The 24,187-nt window shown below is 45.0% G+C and overlaps 1 protein-coding gene and 1 long non-coding RNA gene across 7 annotated transcripts; one reads left to right on the top strand and one right to left on the bottom strand.

Annotated features, from left to right (window-relative positions):
* Positions 1 to 3,564: 3,564 nt before the first annotated feature.
* On the bottom strand, positions 3,565 to 14,706 carry LOC127292351 (uncharacterized). Its single transcript, XM_051321731.2, has 2 exons — positions 14,008 to 14,706; positions 3,565 to 4,168 (listed from the first exon to the last, which is right to left on the bottom strand). The coding sequence occupies exons 1-2, from the start codon at positions 14,568 to 14,570 to the stop codon at positions 3,757 to 3,759; spliced, it is 975 nt and encodes a 324-aa protein (XP_051177691.1). The 5' UTR covers positions 14,571 to 14,706; the 3' UTR covers positions 3,565 to 3,756.
* A 2,171-nt stretch (positions 14,707 to 16,877) lies between these two features.
* Positions 16,878 to 22,645, top strand: LOC127292352 (uncharacterized). Of its 6 annotated transcripts, none has more exons than XR_007845106.2 (5): positions 16,878 to 18,369; positions 18,518 to 20,924; positions 21,157 to 21,240; positions 21,348 to 21,575; positions 21,682 to 22,645. It is a non-coding gene; the product is annotated as an uncharacterized lncRNA (long non-coding RNA). The 6 variants fall into 6 exon arrangements; XR_007845107.2 differs by having other exon boundaries at positions 16,883 to 18,642; positions 19,566 to 20,924; XR_007845109.2 differs by having other exon boundaries at positions 16,886 to 18,642; positions 19,974 to 20,924.
* The last annotated feature ends 1,542 nt before the right edge of the window (positions 22,646 to 24,187 follow it).

Below are 24,187 nucleotides of genomic sequence, written 5' to 3'. Positions count from 1 at the left end.
CGAAATCCTTTGAAGGATCCAGCCTGACTGGAGCGAAGGGAGGAGGGGCGGAGGAGATTGGCGTCGCCATGATTGGTTCCGAGCTCGGAGGTGGAGTCGTTGAAGACATCTGAAGAAAAAGAGTTTGGCGGAAACTTTCCTTAGTCGGATCCCACATCGTCTTCCCCAGGTTCACCCCTACCAACTACGGCGCGAAGATGAAGCTCGAAGATTTACCGTAATGGCGTGTGCGGTGGTCGGAGTCGCCGGCGACGAGTTTTCCGTGTGGTGGCTCGCCGGAGTTAAGAACACGAAGAACACTGCGGTGGTGGGTTCGCTCCGGCGATGCTCCGGCGATTACTCCGGCAGGTTCCGGCACGGCGGAGAAAGGGCTCACGGGCGGCGCTCGGCAGGAAGGTGAGAAGGGGGTGAATGAGGGTAAGGGGTCTCGACGGCTGATATTTATAGGCTGAGGGGATAAGATTCGTGCTCCGCATCCTGTGGTCGGAACGCAAGCGTCGCGCCGTTGGATGCGTGACACGTGTCCCAAACCCTAGCGGTAAAAATGGTTAGAGATAAGTTACCGCGCAAATCGCGCAAAAATGGCGCCAGAATTGGCGGAACCGTTTGAGTCTTTTAAGATTCCGGGTAATTGTGTGAAGATAAGTTGGTCCTCGTTCACGAGCAGGGAGTAACCCGGAAATGTTCTTTGGAATGTCGATGGATGAAGTCCCGCAGGATGAGAGCATTTTCCGGCTGTAAGTTGGAAAAAGAAGAAAATGCGAAGTTGGAGTTCTTCAAGTTTCTCCGCGTTGCCAACGATGCCGGAAACTAAAGGTACATGCATGGCGGAGACTGCAGGTGAAACTCGGAGAACTCTGGGGGCTACTGTTGTGGGTATACTTCATGGGTGTACCATCGACAGTGCCTAGATCCGGCAAGCCCGGGTGGCCCACAGACGGTGATGAGGCATGTGGCCCATCGGACGGCCCAGTTGTTGTTGATCATGAAGGAGGAAGTCCAGCCCAGGATCAGTAAGCCGGATCCGTACCGACATAGGAGTAACCCGGATCCATGAGGGTCCATGAGGAACCCGGATCCAGTACGACGTGTGTGGAAGGCGGATCCGTGACGTGCGCGGCAAGATATTGTACCGTAGCTAGGCAATCTGTAATCCGGCTAGGACTCTCCATGTAAACCCTAGATCCGTGCGCCTTTATAAGCCGGATCCCGGGAGCCCTAGAGGCACAACCACAACTCATTGTAACAACGCGAAAGCGCCCAGATAATTCCAGACAAGCAGCAGTAGGCCCTGTCATCGTGCAGGTGTTTCGAAGCTGGGTAACTCGCGTACCACCGTCCCGAGAGCACTCCGCCCTATGGCCCCTACTTCTTCTCCCCCTCGTGAGGATCCCTCCTCCGGGGTACCGTCGATTAGGCAACGACATGATGCAGGCGAGTATACCATCAACTGCTTGCAAAACACGACAATCAAACATCTCTCACAGCCTCACAGGGGTCAGAGCCAAATAGCTCCTCGACAAAATATATATTCTACTAGCAGAAACTAATTAAGTTGTGTGCGCGCGTATACCATGAAGCATCTTCTCAAAAGATTATAAAATTGGTGACGCGAAAGTATCAACAAGTGATTTACACATTCTAGCCTAACAATTGAAGTGGACATTCAAATGAACACATATTCTTGCTTGCAAGGTACCGATCAATCACACATGGATAATTTTCCAGCAAACTTTTCTCGGACTGTATTTACCAGGTAGTAATGCACATGCTGCCGTTAGACTATTTCGTATATCAGGTTCCCGCGTGGAGACTTTAGTACCAACACCATAACAACTTTATGAGTCGTCGGGTGGCAACTTTGAAATCAGAAAAAAAGAGTGGTTGAAACATATTAGCATGAGGTCTAGTTGCGAAGATCCAGTCATCGCGAAACAGGCGGTAAATACGGATCATAAACCGGGTTCATGGTTTGAGAGTTCAATCATTTAGAAGTTTTGAGCTTAAAAAAATCTTGATAGTGCCATAAAAGTGTTTTTTATTGCATGCATGCAAATCCTAAAGAGATATTATGTCGCCGTGCCTAAGGAGGGGTTAGTTGCGAGTGACCTAACATTCTCGTGTTATTGACCTCCAATATTTCCATTGTTAAGTGCACACCACAAACTAATATTGTGCACCACATAGAAATAAATCAATTTGATCAACATCATGGTCCAGCTCAGATAGGTTGCTATAATATCTATCCTAGGAACGCCCAATTCGGTACCAACTATAGAGAAAATACATAGAATCGGAAACACTCCTTATTTCAAAGATCATTGTTATATATACGACACATTTTGTCTGAAAAGGAGCATACCAATGATTTGGTGCCACGATCACCTTAAATACCATATATACTCTAGATTTTTCTATACAAGTATATCAAATCATGAACTAGAAACCTCCAACAAAATATTCTTATAACATACAATTTAGAGATCTCTATAAACATAGCTAAGTATGCACTAATGTTGCTGCTTAGCTATATCCCATTTAATTTTTAGTGTGGTGTTGGTCCTGAGTGTACTCGGGAGCTTATAGGTAATAACATTTTGGTTATGTGATCTATAAGGCCTTCGGAAAATAAACATATACTCCATGCGAGCTATGCAAATTGATCCACACATTCATGGAAATCATTCTTTTCTTTCTTCTCTCATTTGCGATGATTTGATTACAATATCTTTGAAAGGCACAGTGTAATTAATTTTTTTATTAATTATATCGTGTAAATTTAGCATGTCACACTAACTATGACCATGAATTGACGAAAAATGAGTTATAAACAAGGCGTGAACCCAAACGCACATTCTTTGACGAATGAACTGCAAAAAACTAAGCTAACAGTTTATTGCATAGATAATACGAGAAAAGTATAAATGGTTCCTTGCAATTAAGCATCCCTCCGAGGATCGGTAAATTAACTCTTGAATTGACAATATAAAAATGGACTCAGTAATAACACAATAATCAAATTTATATGCTCAGTCGGCACACTGTACGACGGTCACCCTGCTATTTCCCGTTTTCCCGTGTTACAAACTGAAGGAATTCAAAAGCTTCACTTGAACACCAAGAATAAGTACCGAGATTCTTTGTTGAATACCAGCAAAAGACTAAGTTACAAGGATAAATCTCTTCAAACTGACACCCAAAGATACACCAGAAACAACCTGGACTTGGTCATAACATCATTTTGTATTAAATGACTTCTTGAGAGACCGAAGGACTCCCTACATGGCAGTTGATAGAAAGAAAAGGACTCCCTACATGACAGTTGATAGAAAGAAAAGAAGTACGATGGCGTACTTCAAACCAAGATTCTTTGACGAATAAACTGCAAAATACTAATTTAACAGTTTACCGCATAGATTATGCGAGGAAAGAAATGGCTCTTGCAACTAAACATCCCCCACGAGGATCGGTGGATTACCTCTTGAAACTGACAATACAAAAATGCATCAGAAACACCTCGACTCAGTTGTAACACAATGATCAAATTCATGCACACTCAGCGCGTTGTACAACTGTCACTCTGCTATTTCCCATTTTTCCTTGTAACAAACAGAAGAAATTCAAAAGCTTCAGTTGAACATCAGGAATAATATTATCCCTCACAAGACTACAAGTTGACAGTTTAGTTGCAACTAAATCCCTCAGAAGGACAAAAAAACGTACCAGAAACATTTCAACCTGGACTCAATCATAACATCATTCTGTATTCAATGACTTCTTGAGAGACCGAAGGACTCCCCACATCACAGTTGATACAAAGAAAAGAAGTACACCAGTGACTATGGCGTACTTCAACCCAAGATTCATGAGCAAATTTACCAGCAACCCTGCTAGGACGACCCCCACGAAATTCGCTGACAGACCCGACCAGAAAGGCATGCCCAGAACTGATGCAATGATAGCGCCGGTCCATGCCCCGGTGCCTGGGAATGGAACAGCAACAAACAGCATCAACCCAAGCCATTGGAATTCCTCCACAGGTGCAGCCTTCCGCCGCGCCCGCTCAAAGAGGAGATCCATAATCCGGGTCGCAGAAGCACTTCTTTGTGAGAGAAAGGTGGCGAGTTTCTTCAGGTAGAGGATGATGAATGGCACAGGCACCATGTTCCTGGAGAAACCCATAGTACAAATAAAGTTATATATAGAATGAAGCATCCTGGAGAGAGATGATTAAATTGCTGACACTATAGTAACAATGGGCAATTTAAATTTTAACCGCGTCACTGAAAAATGACTATAAACGTCATCACAAACCTATCAGTCATCAGAATGCAAGAACAACTGTTTCAAATGCTAAATAGTACATCACTTGATTTTGTGCATGTGGATGCAGCATCACCTTCCTGCCCACCCCCTCCTCTATCGATCTCTCCATCTCTCTTCCATCTCCTGCACACTACAGAAACTCATTTTGAGTGGATTTTTTTTTTCTGTTCTGATGAAAAGGGAGTGCAGAGTTTTCTGAATGTTTATGAATTGAAATTTTCTAGGAGCTTGTCAAAGACATTTCGCGTAGAGGCAACACTGACCTTTGTATTAGTGAAGGGTGGGCAGGATGTAAGCAACATGGTTTGAGGCTAAGAAGGATGAACTTGACAGGAAGATCTACAATGTCCACCTATCCTCCTAATCCTAACTAAATACCTTCACTCGAATACTAGTGACAGGTCCTGGCTTTACTTTTAAAATGGGTTCCTATGGTTTCTCCATGTTGTACAGCCAATTCCCCTATTAAAATGCTATCAGTGGTGCATTCATGTCGTTGATGTCAATTTAAAAGAAGAAATAAGTCGCTGTTATCATTTGCAGTACATTCATGCCATACCCATAGCACAATGCTTCCAATCAAGAATTAATCACATGCAATTTACATTTCAGCCGCGTCAATGAAAAATAACCATACAAGTATAAAACACCATCATGAACCTACCAATCATCTGAATGGAAGAACTACTGTATCAAATGCTAAATAGTCTATCACTTGGCTTCCACATGATCTTGGTTTTGCCCATGTGGATGCCACATCACCTTCCTGCCCACCCCCACCCTCTTCTCTCTCCCTCTCTCCCTCTCTCTTCAGTCTTTTGCACACTGTTGAATTCCATTCAGAGTGGATTCTTTCCAGTTCTTCAGAATCAGGAGTGCAAATTTTTCTGAATGTTGATGAGTTGGAATTTTGCAGGAGGCTGTTAAAGATATAAGCGCGTAGAGGTGACACTGACTTTGTGCTGGTGAAAGGAGGTTGGAGGTGAGTTGCATTGTCGAGGCTAAGAAGGATGAGCTTGACAGGAAGATCCACAGGCTCATCACATCCCCCTAATCCTAACTGAATAACTGTAGTCCAACATTAGTGACAAGTACTGGCTTTTCTCTCGGAGAAAATGGATAAAATGCTATCACGAGTACATTTGCGCTGTTGATGTCAATTCAAAAGAAGAAACAAGTCACTGCTATCAATTCTAGTACATTCATGGTTCCCATAATACATTGCTTCCAATCAAGAATTAATTCTTCAAACAAGCAGATCAAAAGGAGATGGAGGGAGTCACCATCATTGATATTTCAAGGTGGCAGGAAAAGGGTGAGAAGGAGGTGGTGGACAGCTCTCATTGGTAGGAACGTGCGATGTCCGGCCAATGTAACACTTAAACTAGGTAGCGCAGCATGGAGCTATCGGCAGGCTTGCTCAGGCCAGTGATGACATGCAACTGCCGCTGGCAGAGGATGCTCTAGTGCCTTCTCCCGGAGCATATCTGCTTGCCACTCTCAGATAGCCTCACATCAAGGATGCTGGGAACGAGTTTCTGATGGTTGGGAATTGGAGCAATGTATGAGTGGCACAGTTATGGATTTCTGGATCGGTCAGTGATAATAGGATGGTGGAGGACAGGGAGGAGAGAGACATAGGGGACAGAGGGAGGACCGGAGGACCAAGGTGACATAACACCCGCATGTAAAAACAGGGTGAGGTGCACACCACTTGGTCAAAACCATCGTCCATGCCATTACAACAGTGTCAAAACCAGACAGGGGAAAATGTTTTCACTGACTACTTTATGGGACCAAGTGCAACCAAATATTGTTTAGGGAATAAAGTGTGCGGTGCGAATAGTTTACGGACAACAAATGAAAGTTTTTCTTTAAACTATGTCATGTACACCCTTGTAACGTTCTGGGCTTTGTCGTCTTGGGCCCTGGGTTGCGTGTGCTGGGCCTGGTGCATGAAACTGACGAAGCTTTTAAGGAAAGGAAGCAGCTGCTGGCAGAGGGTATCGAAGAAAATGAATCGAGGCAGTTGCCTTCTCCTCGTCTAGTTCCTCTCGTTCCCTACCTCGTGCTTTGCTTCTCTCATCCCATTTTCTGATTTCTCTTGTATCCATGGTTTGATTTCATTACTTGTTTGATGCATATGGAGTGAACGAGTTGTGCATGCTGCGGAGATCCACTTATGTGGAGGTGTTTGTGGAGTTTCAGTCAGGGTTCGAGGCAAGCCAAGTTCGAGGCGCTCTGCATGGACGGTGCATCTATGATGGATGTTGCTTCCTTAACATCCAACATGCATCACCGGCCATCTCGTCTTCATGCCAAACAACTCGAGTCCAATCGTTATTGACTGGGATCAGGTGGAGGTGGCACCACTCTCCTCTGAATCAGTAATGCTTAACTTGGCAGTGCCAACACCCCTTAATGAGCATTCCGGTACCGCCAAGGAGTCTACACATGTGGTCCTTGGTGATGCCGGGTCCAAGCACCACTCTACAACGCCGGTACCAGCAGCCATCCAGGAGCTCGACAAAACACTGGTCATGCTGGATGACAAGGAGCAAGCGCAAGAGCAGGGGAAAAATGAGCTACCCAGTGTATCAGAGGTAAGTGACAGAAAAACTGGCATTATAAGGAATGGAAAGAAGCTTCACCGACTCATCAAGTGGGTAGTGCGTATTGCGCGGCGTCCTATGCGCTGGGTCCTAAGAAGTAAGTTTCGAAACTCTACGACTACTCCAGCACAGCCTCCAGTGCCGCCACACCCGCCTGATCTGCCAGTTCATCGGTTGGACCCTTGTTTAACCCCTCTGAAACTTGCTTCACATCGGCCTCCAGATTCACTCTCAGGTATTGGGTTTGTGACTACATACATGCTGCTTGATTCTCATATTGCACGAGTGGCACAACTTAGTTTTGAGCAGCAGAAATATGAAAATGTGAATGGAGACAGTTATATACTGAAGCGACTACTGGGCTCAGCTTCACATGTCTTGGATGTTGAGGAAATGTGTTCCATCTTCCAGGTTGATTTTCTACAAGGAACATGCATACAACTGGCTCCGAGTGGTATACTTCTTTTCGTGCCGTTGCTTCCTGTATATTGGTACTGCACATTGTCAGGCACAACGAGGAAGGCTATGGAAACTGCAGCACATTACTATTTGTCACTGCAGTCTGAGGATCCACCTCGAGATATAGGTTGCCTAGTGAAAATTTGTGAGATTATATTGGCAAGCACTGGTACACATAGTCTGGGCAGCTGGCTATAGCAGTATATGGTTACACAACATCAAGATTTCAGTCCATATTTACATGCACTTCTCAACTATTGACTGCTGGTTCAGATTCTCTACTTTACTGATATTATTGAGCGGTTCTTGGCCAAATGTACGACCTCATTATTCTCTACAACAGCTGCCTGGTCACACCTTGAGCTTGACTGAAGAATCACCACTTCACATGACAGGCCCAACCCCGATGGTTTCTACCGACAACTTAACTCAGTGTGCCCAACAGTCATGGACACCTCCTGTTCTTTTTCATGCGGTCATTCTTGGTAATCTCCGAATGCTCCAGATCTATTTCTTACATACTAAGTGGTGCAACATTGGTGTGGATACATATCTGAATGAGCAGAGAGAGGTTTTGGCATATCTTTTGCCTTGGCGTGGTATAGCACTGCAGCTTGTGGTGGATGTTATGCATGTTCAAAATGAGTGCCTGAATCGGATTACATACTTGGAGGGTGGATACAACAGTTTCTCTGTAAAGGCCAAGCATTTTCAGCATAAGCATGTGCATGGGAGTAGAGAATAATATCTCAGTGCCTATCACTATGCTGTGGGATCCGGGTGGCATATCGTTGCGGCTTGAGGGCAAGCCGGATTTTAAGGGGGCGAGAATGTCATGTACACCCTTGTAACATTCTGGGCTTTGTCGTCTTGGGCCCTGGGTTCCGTGTGCTGGGCCTGGTGCATGAAACTGACGAAGCTTATAAGGAAAGGAAGCAGCTGCTGGCAGAGGGTATCGAAGAAAATGAATCAAGGCAGTTGCCTTCTCCTCGTCTAGTTCCTCTCGTTCCCCACCTCGTGCTTTGCTTCTCTCAACCCATTTTCTGATTTCTCTTGTATCCATGGTTTGATTGTAACCACATACAATCATTATCCCACAATATCTGGTCGTTTCCCCCCATCTCTGTGATTGGGCCGTGACAAACTATAGTTGCTAATTTGTCAGTCCCTTGACCAATTCTGTTCTCTTCAGAATCAGTTACCTTACCATCTAGAAACTGAAAATCTATGTAACTACTAGTAAGCGATGATCAAGTGTCATGCATCTCTAATCCTCACCAAAGCACAGCTAGAGAACTACAAATAATTCTGAGAAAATACATCCGGCCAATAATTAAGTTGTCCTGGAGACAGCCGTCAGTTATGTGGTACTCTCGGTTCCACGCGCTAACTAAAATGATCCAGCATATCTTCATATGCACTTAGTTTATGTGTTGTGGTAGGTATCATTTCGCAACAAATGACTTAGCTACCATTAACCGTGTGCCAAAGGGCAGCTATGTAAGTTAATTCACTGTGTTGCCCTTTCTTTGGGGGCTGTTGCACCCTTTCAGGTTTTAATACACAATGGGGTTTATTTGAACACAAAAAAAAGGCTACACAGTCAGTCCACTTCATAATTTTGCTACACACAATCCAATCAAAAGTACAATTAAGATGGTCGCCTAACATATCACATTATTCATACACAATATCCTTATTTATCACTTTACCAAACTATGTAACCAACTTTAACGAACTGGGTGTGTTCCATTATGTGTGATCTTAAAGACAAGTCAAAACACATATTTTCGACTGGGTTGTTATGCACATTATTCAGAAGTGAAAAAGACGTTTGAACTAGGCTTTTTATACACATTAGTTTCAGAAGTCTAGGCTTGTTCTGCAAAATAGTTTCAGAAGCCAAACAAACTTTTCAACTAGGCTTGTTCTACACATTAGTTTCACAAGTCTCGCACCATGTAATATAGTATCTATTAGTTTCAGAACATTTTATAGTATCTACTCGTATTATACCTTATTGACAAGCAGTCAATGCACCACCGAAAATTCATCAAACACCTCACGGGCAAGTACTAGACTTCGTCAAACAAAACAATGATACGAGAAATGCAAAGACAAATCCAATAAAGGATAGAAAAGTGAGGCGGACAGGCAGGTATCGCAGCATGGAGCTATCAGTGGCTTGCTCAGGCCTGTGAAGACATGCGACTGCTGCCAGACCTCGCAGTCCAGGCCTCTAGGAACAAGTTTTTCATTGCCAGGAATTGGAGAGTGGTGTGAATGGCACAAGATTGGATTTCGGGGTTGGCCTGTGATGATAGGATGAGTTGGGGTAGAGTATCAAGAGGGGAGAGAGGGAGGAAGGTGACGTAGCACCGGTTGTGCAAAACCAGGGTGAGGTGCGTAGCCTCTCGGCCTAAACCATCGTCCACAGCATTAAAACAGTGTCAAAATCAGATAGGGGGAGAATGCTTCGGTAGCTGTACCTTTGGGGGAGAATACTTCAGTTTCAAAATCAGAGTGACACAAAGTTGTTTAGGGAATAGAGTAAGGGTTGCAACTAATTCAGGAGCAAAAAATGTGGACCAGCTGCTGGTGCTCTCCTTCTCTGGCCTCCTTGTTTTCTGTTGCTTGTATGTGTTTCAAGTCTGTATTGTTAGTAATGTATGCCTAGAGGCACTGGCGGAGCTACGCTGAAACAAAACCATGCCATGGCTCGCCCAGCCCCAAATCATTTTCTCCTCTATCCAACGACTATCTAGCACTAAAACTCCATTAACTATGTCCAAACTCACTGCTCCGCGTATGTTTTGGCCCGTCCAATGTTTCCTGTCAAGCTCCGAAAGGCCTACGGGCGTACATCGTAAAAAAAAATTGAACAGTTTCTTTCAGCTATAGTTGTTAATTTTTCAGTGCCTTGATCAACTGAGTTCTCTTCAGAATCAGTTATGTTTCCATGTAGGAACTGTAAATCTGAGTAACAAGTAAGCGATAATCAAGTGTCACCATCACTAAATCTCAGCAATGCACAGCTAGAGAAGTGCTAATTATCCGGAGAAAAAACACTGGGATAATAGCTAAGTTGTCCTGTAAGACGTCGGTGAGTTATGTGGCACTCCCAGTTCCGCACACTAACAAAAATGAGCCAGCATGTCATCACATTTACCTACTTTGCATGCCATGGTAGATATCATTTTGCAACAAATGACTTACCACCCTTAAACATGTGCCAAAGGGCAGCTATGTAAGTTGGTTTACTGGGTGGCCCTTTCTTTGGGGCTGTTGTACCCTTTCAGGTTTTAATACAACATGGGGTTAATCAGAACAAAACAAACATGGGATACAGTCAATCCACTTCATCATTAATTTCTCTGCGTATAATCCAAAAAAAAATTAACTAAGCTAGTAGGCTAATTTATCACATTGTTAAGCTAAAACACGTATATGTAGGCTAGATTAGTTTTAGAAGCCAAACACACAATTCAACTAGGCTTGTTCTACACATTAGTTTCACAAGTCATCGCCATCGGTACTCATAATAGCTTCTAGTACCATGTAATATAGTATCTACTTGTATTACAGCTTATTTTGACAAGCAGTCAATGAACCACCGGCAATTCATCGAACAACTCACCGGCAAATACTAGACTTCATCAAACAAACAATGACACGAGAAATGCGAAGACAAACCCAATAAAAGATAGGACAGTGAAGCGGACGGACAGGTAGCGCAGCATGGAGCTATCCGCAGGCTTGCTCAGGCCTGTGAATACATTGGACTGCTGCCGGTGGGAGATGCTCCAGTGCCTTCATGTGGAGCAAATCTACCAACTGCTCTCAGATAGCCTCACTGTCAAGGTCGCTGGGAACGAGTTTGTCATGGTCAGGAACTGGAGAGAGGTGTGACACAGGATTGGCCTGTGATGATAGGATGAGTTGGAGTAGAGAAACGGGAAAGGAGAGAGGGAGGAAGGTGATGTAGGACCCGCTTGTGCAAAACCAGGGTGAGGTGCGAGCCTCTCGGGCTAAACCATCGTCCACAACATTAAAACAGTGTCAAAATCAGAAAGGGGGGAATGCTTTAACTGTACCCTGGGTGCGGGGTGGGGTTAAGAGTGACAATTGTATGGAGAACAAAGTGCGCGTTGCAAATAGTTAAGGAGCAAAAATGAATTTCTGTTCCTATAGCTGTTAATTTTTCAGTTCCTTGCTGCGTTCTCTTCAGAATCAGTTACCTTTCCATGTAGGAAATGTAAATCTGTAGTAACAAGTAAGTGATAATCAAGTGTCACCATCACTAAATTTCAGCAAGGCAGAGCTAGAAAACTAGTACTTATCATCCTGAGAAAAAACATCAGCATAATAGCTAAGTTGTCCTGTGAGACAGCACAGTGAGTTATGTGGCACTCTCAGTTCCACACTAACTAAAATGAGCCAGCATGTCTTCATATTTACTTAAATTTCATGTCATGGTAGATATCATTTTGCAACAAATGACTTAGCTGCCCTTAAACATGAGCCAACGGGCAGCTACGTAAGTTGATTTACTGGGGCCCTTTCTTTGGGGCTGTCGTGCCCTTCCAGGTTTTAATACAACATGGGGTTAATTTGAAAAAACGAACATAGGATACACAGTCAATTGACTTCATCATTAATTTCTCTATGTATGATCCAAATAAAAGTTTAAGTAAGTAGTAGGCTAATTTATCGCATTGTTCACAGATAACTGATTTGTCACTTCATCAAACTGTGTGACTGACTTTGTCGGACAGCACGTATTTAATTATGTCTGAGCTTAAAGAGAATCCAAAACACACATGAGTAGGCTTGTTTATAGTACATCAGTTTCAGAAGTCAAGCCTACATTCATCTAGGCTTGTTCTTTCTATACATTAGTTTCAGAAGCCAAACACACATTTCAAGTTTTCAACTAGGCTTGTTCTACACATTAGTTTCAAAAGTCATCGGTACTCATAATAGTATTTAGTACCATGTAATATAGTATCTATTAGTTTCAGAACATTGTATAGTATCTACTCGTATTACACCTTATTTGACAAGCAGTCAATGCACCACCGACAATTCATAGAACACGTCACAGACAAATACTAGACTTTGTCAAACAAAACAATGACACGAGAAATGCAAAGACAAACCCAATAACTGATAGGATGGTGAGACGTACGGACAGGTAGCGCAGCATGGAGCTATCAGCGGGATTGCTCAGGCCTGTGAGGATGTGGGAGATCTCTAGTGCCTTCATCTGGAGCACATCTGCCAGCTGCTCTCAGATAGCCACGGGATTGGATTTCAGGATTGGCCTGTGATGATAGGATGAGTTGGAGTAGAGAGACAGGAGGGGAGAGAGCGAGGAAGGTGATGTAGCACCCGCTTGTGCAAAACCAGGGGGAACCATCGTCCACAGCATTAAAACAGTGTCAAAATCAGACAGGGGGTGAATGTTTCGGTAACTATAAAGTCAGAGTTGCAAATAGTTTGGGGGCAAAAAATGAACGTTTTCTATTGAAATATAGTTGTTAATTTTTCAGTCACTTGCTCTGTTCTCTTTAGAATTTATCTTGCCATGTCGGAACTGTAGGAACTGATAATCAAGTGTCACTATCACTAAATCTCAGCATCGCACAGGTAGGAAACTACTAATTATCCTGAGAGAGAAAAAAACCCAGGATAATAGCTAAGTTGTCCTGTGACACAGCAGCAAGTTATATGGCACTCTCAGTTCCACAGATTAACTAAAATGAACCAGCATGTCTTCATATTTACTTAATTTGCATGTCATGGTAGATATCATTTTGCAACAAATGACTTAGCTTCCCTTAAAACATGTGCCAAAGGGCAGCTATGTAAGTTGATTTACTGGGTGGCCCTTTCTTTGGGGCTGTTGTACCCTTTCAGGTTTTAGTAGAAGATTGGGTTAATTTGAACAAAACAAGCATAGGATACACAGTCAATCCACTTCATCATTAATTTCTCTATGTATAATCCAAAGAAAAGTTTAAGTAAGCTAGTAGGCTAATTTATCACACTGTTCATACAGATAAATCTGATTTATCACTTTATGAAACCGTGTGACCGACTTTGTCAGACAGGTTGTGTATTTTATTACGTCTGAGCTTAAAGAGAAGCCAAAACACACTTAAGTAGGCTTGTTTATAGTACATTAGTTTCAGAAGTCAAACCTATATTTCAACTAGGCTTGTTCTGTTTCAGAAGTCAAACATGCACTTCAACTAGGCCTGTCCTACACATTAGTTTCAACACACGTTTTAGCTAGGCTTGTTCTCCACATCAGTTTCAGATTCCAAACACATACTTTCGACTAGGCTTGTTATACACATTCGTCTCAGAAGTCCCACATTTTGCCTAGGCTTGTTGTACACATCAGTTTCAGCAGTCACAATAAATCTGTACTATGTAGTACAACGTAGTACTGTATCTATTATAGTTGCAGAACAATGTAACAATATCTACTCGTACTACTACATGCTATTTGAAATGCAGCCAAATGCCACCGGCAATTCATCGAACATCTGGCGGGCAATACTAGACCTAACCAAACGAAGCAATGAGAGAAGCAGAGACAAACCCGAGAACGGCTAGGACGGTGAGGCGGACGGGGTGGAGCCGCATCCAGTACCCGGCCGGGATGGCGCCCCGCAGCTCGAGCACGGGCAGCGTGGCGAGCGTGAAGACGACGGCGTCGTCGGGCCACCCGAGCCTCCGCAGCGACGCGGCGACCCGCAGCCCGAACCCGGACGCCCTGATGGAGTCCTCCGCCGCCGCCGCCAGGGCCGCGCCGCAGCCGAGCAGCGCGGCGGAGCCGATGAGCGCGCCCAGCAGCAGCCGTGTGGCCAGAGCACCCCGCTCCGGCGCCTCGGCCTCGCCTTGCGACAGCGCCACGCCACGCGCGACGGGCGCGCGAGCGGCACGGGACTCGCGCGCAAGCTGCGGGGGTCGGGGAGGAGGGGAAGCGGGGGCCCTCAGGCGGAGAGCGGGCGCAGGGGCCGCGAGGAAGGGCCTCCGTCTCGGCGATGCCGACGAGAGAAGGGACGGCGCGGGCGCGGCAGTGAGAAGTGAGGCCGCCATGGCCATTCGGGTCGAGAGAGCGTACTCTTGTGGTCGCGGCCACGGGTTGGATGAGCTCGGCATGGATCGATTGCGACGGCGGTTACGAGGTGGGCAGGAGTCGTCGGAGGAGAGCCCGAGGCCGGTGGCGCGCCATGGGAGTGAACTGGGGATGGTTCTGGCTCGAGTGGTGGGGTCGGGTGAATATCTGTTGTTGCGAAGACTTTTGGTCTGTACCTATATACTTCATCGCTCAGATTTTTTTTTTTTCGAGGGAACTTCATCGCTCAGATAGTCGTATCTATACCTAATAATAAAGAGAGAAGTGTTTCCCTGGTATGGTCCGTCACAATGCGCTTTGGTCCATCGTTCAATACGTCTTCGTCCGTCCGTCCAACCTTTCCTTTTCTTTTTTTTGAGAATAACCTTTCCTTTTCTGATGTTGCACACCGCATGCAAAGTCACAAACAGAGTTCAGGAGGAATACGTGTGGGACTACGACTCCGAGCTTGACACGACACGAGGGTTGAGTCCTGCCCCGCTTTTGGTATCCAACTCCATTATATATATCCTACCGCATCCCTAGACAAACCAATCGATCAATGGATACGGAAGGTACGATGTCGGCGCTAAGGTTTAGGACGAAAAGCTGCAGAAGCCAAGGGCTACCAAAGACGAAATCTGCAAGATCCTCGGTCGCCGCGTGCTCCAGATCAATGGGCAATGTAATCTTCAGCGATCGGCTTCCTCTCGTCCGCTCAGGTGTTGCTGCCTCCCACAACGGCCAACGAAATCCGCTGACCTCGCCTGCCTGGTCGAAGAGATGCTGTAGCGGATGTCCCGATAGCCCGTGGTCACAGACGAGCGGTCCGGAGTCACAACAACACGGATCGTGATGGACTGCACCTACGATACCACGGCCACCATGGTGCGTCTAGGACTCTAGGGCGCTGATGCTGGCGATCTTGTCGCGTCAGGTTTGTGCTGGCATGGCGCGCGAGACAGAATTTCCTTGGGATTTCTTTTATTGGCCTATGAGGATGACGGCCGTATGCGTGGGGTCGATGAGAGGATGTACAAGTAATCCACATGAAGGAATAGAGAATCGTGGCGCCAAGGCCGTTCACGTTGTTCTTGACCACCTCCCGTCAACGCTTACATGGAGTTCGTCCTGATCAAGGTGCAGTCTGTAGGTAACACAGAAACAGATCTCTTGTCCAGCTTCTGAACTTCCTTCTGCTCATCTCGTTTATCAAGGTCGGCACCTGTGATCATGCCGCATCCGTAGGAGTAGGTGGTATAAGCAGTAATCAAGGCTACGGTTGTCCAGGCAGTAAGGCGCCTGGCCTCCTGAGTGAGATTGGTGGACGGATGTATTAGTCACTTTGTTGGTGGATTGCTTCCTGCTTCCGAGTGTTGTTGCTGAATATTTTTTGAGAGGTGCAGTTTCAATTTCTTGAACACATTTTCAGTCCCAATCGGCAGTTTTAATTGGTATATATTACCAGCAGTAGTGGCCTGGTGTAAGTCGTGGCTCTACAACGTAAAACGTACGGAGCGAACCAGCGAAGGGTGGAATTGCACACAACCAGCGCTGGATGAGTCGCGTAAGTTATTAGCGATCTCAGTTATTAGTGAGTTGCATGGTGCAGTATGGAAAGCATGGCGGGGGAGCAGCTCATTGGATGCCGGTGGCCATGTGCCCTGTCTGGATCGTGCTCGTGGTATGAGGCTGGCGTGGACCTGGTAACGATGAGCACAACAGCGGGTCAGCGGCAACAGAGACAACAAGTGGCAGCGCCGTCGACCGCTCTCAAACCTGGCGGTACTTGCGCTCCAGGTCGGGTGTCAATGTTAGCGTCGGGCGTCGGCCGAGCTGCTGTATGTATTGCTTGTGTCGAACGATGTGTGTGCGTGCTGAAAGTAATGGGGCGGGAGACAGCTTTCATGGGTCTTTTTTTTTCATGTATCTAGATCGCCGCCGGCCACTTTTTGGACCGAACATGTAACAATGGGTCACTTTCTTTTTTTCTTTTTTTATTTTCCACTTCAACAACCTGACACGAATATTGTGAGCTCGATAGTCCCACTTGGTCCATTGCAACGAAAAAGCTACATGACACGAATAATGTGAGATCGATAGTCTCACCTCCCTCCGTTGCAACGAATTCGGTCAATTTATATACACCAATTTTCCTGTAATTGACAAGCCGCCAAGATCTGATTAGGAAGAAACAAAACTCCTATTGACAATGGGAGAGAAGTGGGTGCGAAGGACAGGGAGTGGTAAAAGGAAAAAAGAAAAGAGAAGGGAAATCATCGATTCGAAATTGCTCCGAAATTGTGTGGATTGAGGCATTGTTTACGGCGACCAAGCAAGGCCAGGGGTAACACATCAGGAGAAGGCCGGCAGGCAGGATTGGGCGTCGCGCTGAGCTTCGGCCGGTACGACGGAGCTCCACCGCATTGGTGAGGAACCAGAGCCAGGAAAGTCGGCGAGAGTGTGTGGAGAGGCAGCGCTCCGCTAGGGATTAGCGGCCGAGAGAGTTGACGTGCGATAGAGGGAGGCAAGGAAACATGGGTTCTCGTAGATGGCTAATTCACATTGTTATATGATTTTTAATATTGCGCGGTACAAAATACATGTTGATCAACGATTGTGTTATATTTGGATTTAACTTGCGTAGATTTGAAAAGCCCATTTTATTTAATGTTGTATCGTAGCAACGCACGAAGTTTGGTTGAAGTGTGCGGTAATACAAATCAATGTAGCGGCGGCTTCGCAGAAACATCTTCTTAGGATTATTAATCATGCTCGTCATGAACAGAAAAAAATTGTAACCACCTTTGTTATATATACATATATATCTTAAAAGAAAATAAGGGTGGTGCACAAAATGATTAGTAGTCCCGAATATTACAAGTCAGGTATGATTATGTTTTTTTTAGATAGGAAATTATTATGTTGGTGGTGACAGGGTAGCATTTCATAATTTGTTTCTTCCGGTGCAACGCACAGGCACTTTTGCTAGTACTGACCTACATTATAACCTATATAAAAGCTAAACCTCTTTGCTGAAACCTTATGCTTTTAACTACTGTTGATGGGGTCTTTTCTCCATATAGAGATGGACACGTAACCTTTTTTCACTGTAGATGACGATCGGTAACTGTAGATCCGTTTTGGGTGCCATTTTTTACTTCCGTGCAAAATCCGTAATAACCGGATCTGTACCGGTTGCCTTCCGGTTCCTCCTCGATGTGCACACTATTTTTTTTCTTCTCTACGTGCTGTTAATTCTAGGTCTTCCGGTTTCTCTCCGGTTCACAACGTGGGACGGCCAAAGCGGTGAACGTCCCCACCATCGAGAGCGATCCAGGAGCTCCACGTCTCCACCGCTTTGATTCGCACAGAAACTCACCTCCTCCCAATCGCCGCCACCCACATCCTCTCCCAGATTCGGCTCCCTCCTCTCCCTTTTCATCCCCCGTGTGGCCTTCTGCTTGGGTTCCTCCCTTCATGCCCCTTTCCTAGAGCACCTTTGGCCATGGCCTAACCATGGCGGCGCCGGAGGACTGCACATGCTCTGGTTCCACGCGTTGTGGACGATTTGCCCGCTCTGCGTGCCCGCCTAGCCTCTCCACTCCATGTGCTTCGGATTCGAGTGCAGAAGAGGATGTGCGTGTCGTCGCTGGTGGAGCTGCTGGATTGGAGGCTGGAGGGGTGATCGTGCCTCACCGCCTTGGTCCCCGCCTTTGCCGCTCAGCCGAGATCCGGGTCCCCGTGCCGGAGTCGCCAGCGACCTTGATTCTGTGCTGATTTTTCATAGCTCTGTACTGCGTCGGTGTTGCCTCAAGCACCGGAGAAAGAGGCATGGCATAGGTGCACAACCAACCGTACTACAGTCCTGCTGGTGTAGATAGCTTGAACATGTTTGATCTAATGTCCTACAGGCAGTAAGGTTGCTCTTTTCCTCTTTTTGCTTTTGTACCTAAATTAATAATTTTCAGTTTGCCATGCACGAGTGTAGGCTGCAGCTGGCGATGGTGTGCTTGGTGCAACAAAGTGGTGTTAATATTACACAAATTAGTTCATTATGTCAGTTGTTCTTCAGGTCTATTTTCAAAAGGGGATCCTGGGTCTTCTGTCCAGAAGGTGAGTTCTCAGAATCCATGGTCACTATAGGTTTACAGTATTTGTGTTAAATGTGATATTCCTATTTTTTTTTGCCGGGCACAATGTTCCTAAATTTAACTTTTGGGCATATGCTATTTGCAGACTAAATGTTACTCAAAATGCATGCTTTTGTTGTACCTTTTATTCTTTTGTTCAGGTTTATTTGATGTCCCAATGCTATGTACTATGTGCAGATGCTCCTCTTTTGATAAGTACAACACATTCCCTACCTTATTTGCGTCCCCTTCTACCCACACTATTTTAGCTTCCAATATTGTCAGCAAGTAACTCTCACAAATGCCCATCCAACAATGTTTCTAGCTTTTTAAATCACACATTGCTCAGAGCGTTGGTTTCCCATTCATACAAATTACTTTCAGTACCAATATTGTTTGAAAATGATTACCACAAACAAGACGATGTTTACATCTTTGCTTCTTCTAAAAATGTGGATTAGTCTACCTCCAAGTACTATCAGAAAATGATCATCACACTTGCTGATTTAACAGTGCTTCCATCAGTCGGAACCAAATGCTGTTTAGAACTTTAGATACACTTTCAGATATCCATGTATTTAGATGGCCATTACTAATTAAAAGAATTCAGTTTTCTTTGTATGCATGTCTTCTGGCAAATTTTGGTTGCTTTTTTGGTACAAGTAACCTTCAATAGCATTTCAGGGTCATATCTTTAGTTCGCGTTTATTTCAGTACATGCTAATTTTGTCTTCTGCTCCACATGTTGTTAATTTTACTGCCACTTAATAATGCGTTTTAAAAAATACTAATATTCCCTAAAAGTTATTTGTATATTTGATGTTCTCTGGTGTCTACATTTGAATCGCATAAAAATGGCCTTCCTTATTTGACGCAATTATTTGTTTTCACCTCTTCGTTATCCAGGAGGTATATGTTACTGCTGCTTCGAATATTTCCATATCTGTTTGATGCTCTAGAAGGTTGAGGAGATATGGCCTTCATGTGTGATTGTTTGGGCTGGTTGTTTCTCGCCTAATGTTTCTTTTTTTCGTGGGGAAAATTCTTGATGGAACATTTTATACTTCCTGCTTATAGTGCTTGGAACCAGCATCTAATTGATGCGAGCTATATCTGTGTGCACATGAATTTAATTTTTTAGGATTTGGTGTATCAATATAATCCTTTCGATTATGACCGACAGTTATATTTTTCCTCTTCCAGGTTGGGATGCCTTCCATTATTGATTTCTACTTTTCTCTTTCGCCTAGATGTTCAAGTATATTTTAGATAATCTGATACAAGAAATCTATGTATTTTCAATAAATTTGGCAGACACGTATGTCAATGAATGAGGCCATAGAGCACTTTCAGAGCATCTTCAGGTTGAAGTTCTATTCCTCTGTTGTGCACTTCCATTTACCTCGAGAAGCATTGCAAGCAGCATTCTATGAACAAGTTATGTGGGTTGGAGGTCCTATCTGTACGCAACAAGAGTTTTTTTGTTCTATTCATTGTTGCCATATGCAGTTGTATGCTAGAAATGCATTCCAGCATGAACCTGAGCAGTGACGTCATAAGGCAAGTAAGCCTATATAAGTTGTAATTCAGCACATGAATTCTGAGTAGGTAATTAGGTGTATTCTTCGAGGTGGATTTAAATCTTGGGAAGCTGCTCATGAAAGCGATTGCTCAGTGTAAATTTTGTTTGCAGGTTTACCCAGAAATAACTACACTGATTAATCGTAAGGCACACTTTTGATCCTAGAACTGGAACTGTATTTACACAATATGATATAACTCACCAGTTTGTTCATAATTGCCTCTAGAAGGACTATTAGCTAATCAGAATTTTCGATATGTTCATTGAATTGCATGTTGAATTACCTAATGTTCTTTTTTGTTTTGTACCTGTTGCTAGCCTTTCCATGTGCCTCTCAATATTGGTGCCAGTGTGGGCAACCTTCTTGCACATTTGAAGTTCAGTGTTGTCGATGCCAAATGGATCAGACATGACCTGCACACTTAAAGTTCTGAGTAGTTGATGCCAAATGGATGGGACGAAGTAATTACCCAGCATCTGTCTTAGGAGTTGGAGCCCTAAAAATCTATTAACAGAAATTATATGGAAAGAAGAAAAGGTTTGTGCATTTAGGGGTATGTGTTTCTCCTCTTCTCTTCCATTCAGTTTGTTGACTATATGAATGTGGTCCACATGATAAACACCTGAGATATGGATGATGTCCACATGAAGTACTCCGAGATTGAGAAGGTGTGATTTAAAAGGTGAGTTTTTTTCTCTGTTCTGCCTTGATTGGTGTGGCTAGATTTCTAGAGACATAACTTCAGACTAATTGTTTCATTGCAACTGTAGTAATTTTTCTCTGGAATGATGTAAATATTAGAGTTGATCTATTTTCAATTTCCTAGCATTCAGTTCTTACAGTTCCCTAATTTTTAACCGTGACATCAAACCTAGATTTGTAATGGAAAAATTTACTGTCGGTGTACCGACCAGGTATGGACGAGTCAAGGAGGCACGATCCGCGAGTGAAGGAAATCTTTATGAGCGACACTCGGAATTTCTTTGAACATATCATAAGTGAGTAATTCTACATCTTGGACAATGCTATAGGACACTCACCCCTGTCCTTTATTATTACTTTTTATTTAGAATTTTTTCCATTCTAACAATTCTTCTCTCTGCAGATTCAGAATTCTCCAGGTTTTAGGGACTGTAAATTCCCTATGTTCAGAGGACAATAGTAGGAAAATGATGTAGTTTGGTCACAAAATATGTCATAAAGTGCAAGTTCCTGCATAATGTTAGCAAGATGGTCTACGTGGTACATGTGGCCCATTCTGAGGGGTATATATTGAAGAAGTTAGTGGGACTTAATTGTATTTCTCTCATCGATATAGGCATGACCGCTGCAGGTATGATTAGTCCTACGTTACACTTTGTTCTGTTCAGTATTTAGATCAAAACATCCGATTGATGTGCATTCTCTAATTTATCTCTGCATTATTTGTATATGCACAGATACATTTGTCTGCATGGTCAGAAAGGGCAGGCCTCAATTTAACAATTTTCCTGAGCTAAAGCCAAACTAGGGGACATCTAAGGGGAAGAAAAAGATGCACCTGATGGAGATGGTCACCTGGTAGCAGTATGCCGGCAACGTTGGAAGCCCTCATCATCGACGTCTCCTGCCTAGAATGTCACCTTGACACCGGTGTCGCCAGCGAACCAGTGCTGCCATCGTCATCACGCTATGTGGATCCATGGAGGGAGTTGCTGCAGCCTGCAGGCATATCACGCAGCAGGGTGAGAGACCACACTCTTGCATGAAGGCCGAAGCTGGCTCGACGCTGACTCCACACCGGTGCTCTGCTAGCAACGTGAACCACCTCAACCAGCAGTAAAAGAACTAACACATACCAGCGTTGAGACCATCATATGGGGAGTCACCACCAGTGAAAAGCGGCAACGCCATCACTCTTGGACGGTACGGCTTTCGATTCACCAGGTGCAGAGCAGGAGCACATACACAGTGCAACGGTGGTGATCGTTGATTTGGTTGGGTTAGAGGGCGAGAAAGCACTCGGCAACATCGATTTCTAGAGGAGATGGTGAAGAATCGGCAAGATGCTGACCATTGAGGGAGTGAAGAAAAGGGGGATCGAAGAAAGAAGATGGGCGTCAAAGGCATGGATGAGGGAGAGATAAGCATCAGCGTGTGCAGGTGCACGTGTGATCAGTTATCTGACATGGACCCAACAATGTATTTGTTTAATACATACAATGCCACAAGTCTTAGATGTGTGCATCCTTATGCGAAGAAAAACAATAGTCCATGTACTACGGGACAAGAATTGACTGAAAACGTAGCCACACATTTATCTTACCTATTTGCTATATTTGTTAATTGTTGCTAGGAATATTGTAAGGTTTATTGCCACCAGTAGCCTCCTCACACATGCATACTTTATTCTTATTTTTGTAATTGGCAGCTAAACCAAGCTTAGAGTCCTAGATTTTTCTCACAGCTTGCAGACCACACCGACAGTGTTGCACAGCGATGTTTTTTAGTCTACCGACGCAAGATTCATTGCAGATATGAACATGATTAAGATAATAATGAGACTGAGCGAGGCTGCGAGCCAGCAATCGATGTCAGTATCCATCTGCCAGCTTCTGTTTGTTTTGGTGACACACTTTCTTATCATTTCATAACCAAGGGCCAAATGATGTGTTCAGAAATTTTCAAGAGGTACATTTTCTTGCAAAGTAGCAATATTTGTTCAAAATCGATCGATGTCAGTTTCCATCTGCCAAGTTTTGTTTGTTCTATCTTATCATTTCATAACCAAGGACTATAATATCGCGGCATAACCCAGAGAAGAGGGCCCGTCTGGTTTAGTCTGACAAACGCTTTTTAAATATGCCATATTCATAATCATTAGGTAAACATACAAAATAAACTACAGCCCAAAATTAATACACAACTTTTTTTTGAGTTGAAATTAATACACAACTAAATGCCAAAATTAATACACTGAAATGGTAACTTCACGGGCGCGGCGTGCGCCGCGCCTAACTTCCTAGTGATGCTAATGAGCTAATCACAAGCTTATGTGCTTAAATGCTCAATAATATAAAACGTTAGGAAAATGCTTCTTTTCAGGCGGAGGCTCCAGCGCATGTGGTTGAGAAAAATCAAGCCGCTCCCTCGTGTTCTTCGCATAGCCGGCCGCCGCAGCTCGTAGCTCGCCGTCTACCAGCATGCTCGCCGCCTCCTCCCGCTCCATCTCCCCCGTCTCCACCTCCGGTGGTTCCTCTGCACCGCCTCCTCCCCTACATCCCGAACGGCCGGCGGCACCTCGTGCCTCCTTGCTGGTTGCACAGCGTCGCCTCGGCCCCTCACGCGTAGATTCCCACGCCGCCGCGCTGTGCTCCGTTGTGCGCTGCGGGCACGACGGCCATCCGGAATTGGGGCTTCGATCTCGTCGGTCCTACTCGCCGCGGGCGGCGACATCGGATTTGGCAGTCAAGATGAGGATCCCGCGCCTGGTGGAGGTTGGAGGTGGCGGTTGAGTTGCGCGTGCGGCGGAAGAAGGCCGCCGGGGCACTCATTGCAGCCGAGTCCACCTTCCGCCGACCTGGCTGCAAGGTCAACGCCATCTCGGCTCGTAGGATGTTGCAAACTGCCCCGCTTGCTCTGCCCTTTCATCTTGCCGCAGACCTGCTCTGCCCTTTCATCTTGCCGCCGGCCGCCCCAAAAACCACGAGCCATAGCAAGGACGGGTTCCCTATCCCATGGCCAGACGAGATAGGCGGGGCCGGCGGTGTACCTTTTTGCGGTGGTCGAGGATAGGGCTCGGTCCACTCGATGTGCTCGACGCCGGTGATGGTCCTGGAGGAGACTGGCATTGAGGACGACAGGGTCACTCATCGTGCATCGGTGTGTGCTATAGGCCGAACGGGATTTGCATGCTACAAAGGATGCAGTGTCGCGCCTGCTAATTCATGCAGACTATGCTGCAAT

This window comes from Lolium perenne, chromosome 4, assembly GCF_019359855.2.
Source record: "Lolium perenne isolate Kyuss_39 chromosome 4, Kyuss_2.0, whole genome shotgun sequence".
Taxonomy (NCBI): domain Eukaryota; kingdom Viridiplantae; phylum Streptophyta; class Magnoliopsida; order Poales; family Poaceae; genus Lolium; species Lolium perenne.
Note: the sequence above shows the minus strand (reverse complement) of the source record. Positions and strands in the feature narration are given on the sequence as shown.

Bases quoted from the DNA above. Each gene is read 5' to 3' on its own strand.
- LOC127292351 (XM_051321731.2), bottom strand. From the start codon at position 14,570: ATGCCGAGCTCATCCAACCCGTGGCCGCGACCACAAGAGTACGCTCTC. The intron at 4,169-14,007 runs GTTTGTCTCTGC...GGGTTTCTCCAG, and splicing joins ACCGTCCTAGCCGTTCTCGG to GAACATGGTGCCTGTGCCAT.